At 36.3% G+C, this 2332-nt stretch overlaps 1 protein-coding gene across 1 annotated transcript in view; it reads right to left on the bottom strand.

Annotated features, from left to right (window-relative positions):
• Nucleotides 1–412: 412 nt before the first annotated feature.
• The window catches only part of alx3 (ALX homeobox 3), a 7693-nt gene continuing 5773 nt past the window's right edge, over nucleotides 413–2332 (bottom strand). Inside the window, exons 3-4 of the mRNA XM_016517030.1 lie at nucleotides 1590–1715; nucleotides 413–1198 (exon numbers count right to left, since the gene is read on the bottom strand). Coding sequence (XP_016372516.1) covers nucleotides 848–1198; nucleotides 1590–1715 — 477 coding nt within the window. The 3' untranslated portion in view covers nucleotides 413–847. The remainder of the gene's footprint in view (nucleotides 1199–1589; nucleotides 1716–2332) is intronic.

The raw sequence follows: 2332 nt of genomic DNA, 5'->3' as shown, positions 1-2332 counted from the left end.
GTACATCTGGGCAACATAACATTATAATGTTCAGGATGAAAAATGGGTATTCTAAAGATTGCATTTAACAGTGTTAAGTTTTTAAAGATTACCTTTAAGTGAGTGTTAGATAATGGCTAAATTAATCTAAATCTAAAAATTTGAGAAATGAGCATGTACAAGTTGATATTTAATATAGTCCAAAAAAAAAAAAAAAAGCTAATATCAGTCAATATGATAACCGATATGATACCAAAATATCATGCATCCCTAATTAAAATAAGCAATCAGGAACACAAAATGCAATCTATATGCAGAGATGCTTAATTCCTGCCATGGTTTACCAGAAGCACAAATTTATTTTGTTGTTTTTAGTGGTGATGTATTTGAATGCACAAAGTCGGAAAATGTCAAATCATTTATTGACTGGGGCTACATATATGGGGCTAAACCACTGCATACACTGATACTATGAGATTAACATTAACATACTTAAATAAACATGTTGCACATCCTGTTTGGCAATTAATATTACATCATTTTTACAATTTAAGTATCCCTGGAAGAATTTTATATTAAGGCAAGTTGTGTGCAAATCCCATGGCTCATAGAATTTCAACAAAAATACAAACAAATGAGATGCTTCCATAGGGAAACAGATCAACACAAAAAAGTCCAGGAATAAAATGTTTCTTTGCAGTGAAAACATCTGGGAGCCTTCAAAAAAAAAAAAGAGATATGTACATTGAGCATTAAGAAAGTGTCTTTCAGTTGTGTGTTTCCGAGTAACACTAACATGCCGGTATGTGCAGGCATGCTAACTTGTTGGCTCAGTGATGTCAAGACAATCGCAGTTGCAGCTGCATGGTCATGTCTGCCAGGATAACAGGCTCCCCGGGTCTTTGGTTTTCATGCGCAGGGCCACCAGGCCTGAGGGCTTGTATTCAGACTCTGGTCCGGGCTCAAAGGAATGGGCCCCCAGGCTTCCTGGGAAGCCATGGAGTGAGTATATCCCATTAATGCTAGGGTGGTGAGGTGGGTGATGATGATGATGGCCTGGAGATGCAGACATACCCATGAGCCCTGGTAGGTTCCCGTGAGGATGGGGATAAGGGGTCATACAGGATGATGCCATGTTTTCCACTCCCAAAAGACAACCACTGGCTGCTCCGCCTGCACCTCCCGTCCCCGCGCTGCTTGGCCATAGGTTATTTTGCATCTGTGTGGACAGAAACACACACACACACACACAAACATTAGTGACTTATTCTATTATGTATTAAAATTGATGATAATGTTTGCATGTTATCTGAAAAAAAAGAGTTACTTTGAAATCATTTTAAAAATATTTTTACATGTAATTAACACATATACAAATTAAATGTTTAATGCTAGCCTGTGCCACATGGCAAGATTGATGGCATTACACCAACAGAAAAAAATAAAACGAAATTCAATCTGTGTTTCTGACAACAAATATAAATCATAATATGCACTGCCTCCAGTCAAACCAAAGCAACTCCCCTGTGTGTGTTGAAATACTAGACAAAAACTACATTTTTGTTCTCAAGCTCTGTCTTATGCTCTCTTTGTGTTCTGTGTTTGTGTACCTGGTATGAGTCGGAGCGAGGGAGAAGGGAGATATCGTATGTAGCAGCAAAATGGTTTCGCACCTCTTGCATCTTCCCGTAACGCTCTCTTTTCCTCCATTTGGCCCGTCTGTTTTGGAACCACACCTGGGGAAAGAATATCCATATATTAAACTTAATTATTGATTGATTTAAATATAGGCCTTGTCGAAATGGAACACTCTGCCTTTCAATGCATTCAATGTATTTAATAGATGAGGAACATTAATATTACTGAAAGCATTTAAATCTGTGCAAAGAAATAGTGTATGCTGTCGCATTTGAAAAAGGTTAGTATATTAACCAGATATTTTATCCATATTATTAATTACACTAAGTTTATTTTAAAGAAATTAATACTTTTCATTTAGCAAGGATGAATTAAATTGATCAAAACTGACCATCAGAACTTTGACAATGTTACAAAAAATGTATATTTCAAATAAATGAAGTTCTTTTGAACTTGATTTTCATCACGATTTCCACAAAAATATTGAGTAGTGTTATTAACATTGATAATAACAAGAAATATTTCTTGTGCACCAAATATTATTACAGCCCAGCACTGGGTTGTATTTAACCCAGCATTTTTTAGAGTGTACCTACTATTTTAATAATACCAATTTATATAATCTTACATTACTCTTACATGATTAACTAACAACCTGTCCCAGGAGGTGGAGTCTAACACACCTGCACTCTTGCCTCCGTCAGCTCCGTCCTCT

The sequence above is a fragment of the Sinocyclocheilus rhinocerous genome, unplaced genomic scaffold (assembly GCF_001515625.1).
Source record: "Sinocyclocheilus rhinocerous isolate Xijiao unplaced genomic scaffold, SAMN03320098_v1.1 scaffold1168, whole genome shotgun sequence".
Taxonomy (NCBI): Eukaryota; Metazoa; Chordata; class Actinopteri; order Cypriniformes; family Cyprinidae; genus Sinocyclocheilus; species Sinocyclocheilus rhinocerous.
This window is presented reverse-complemented; position numbering and strand designations above follow the sequence as displayed.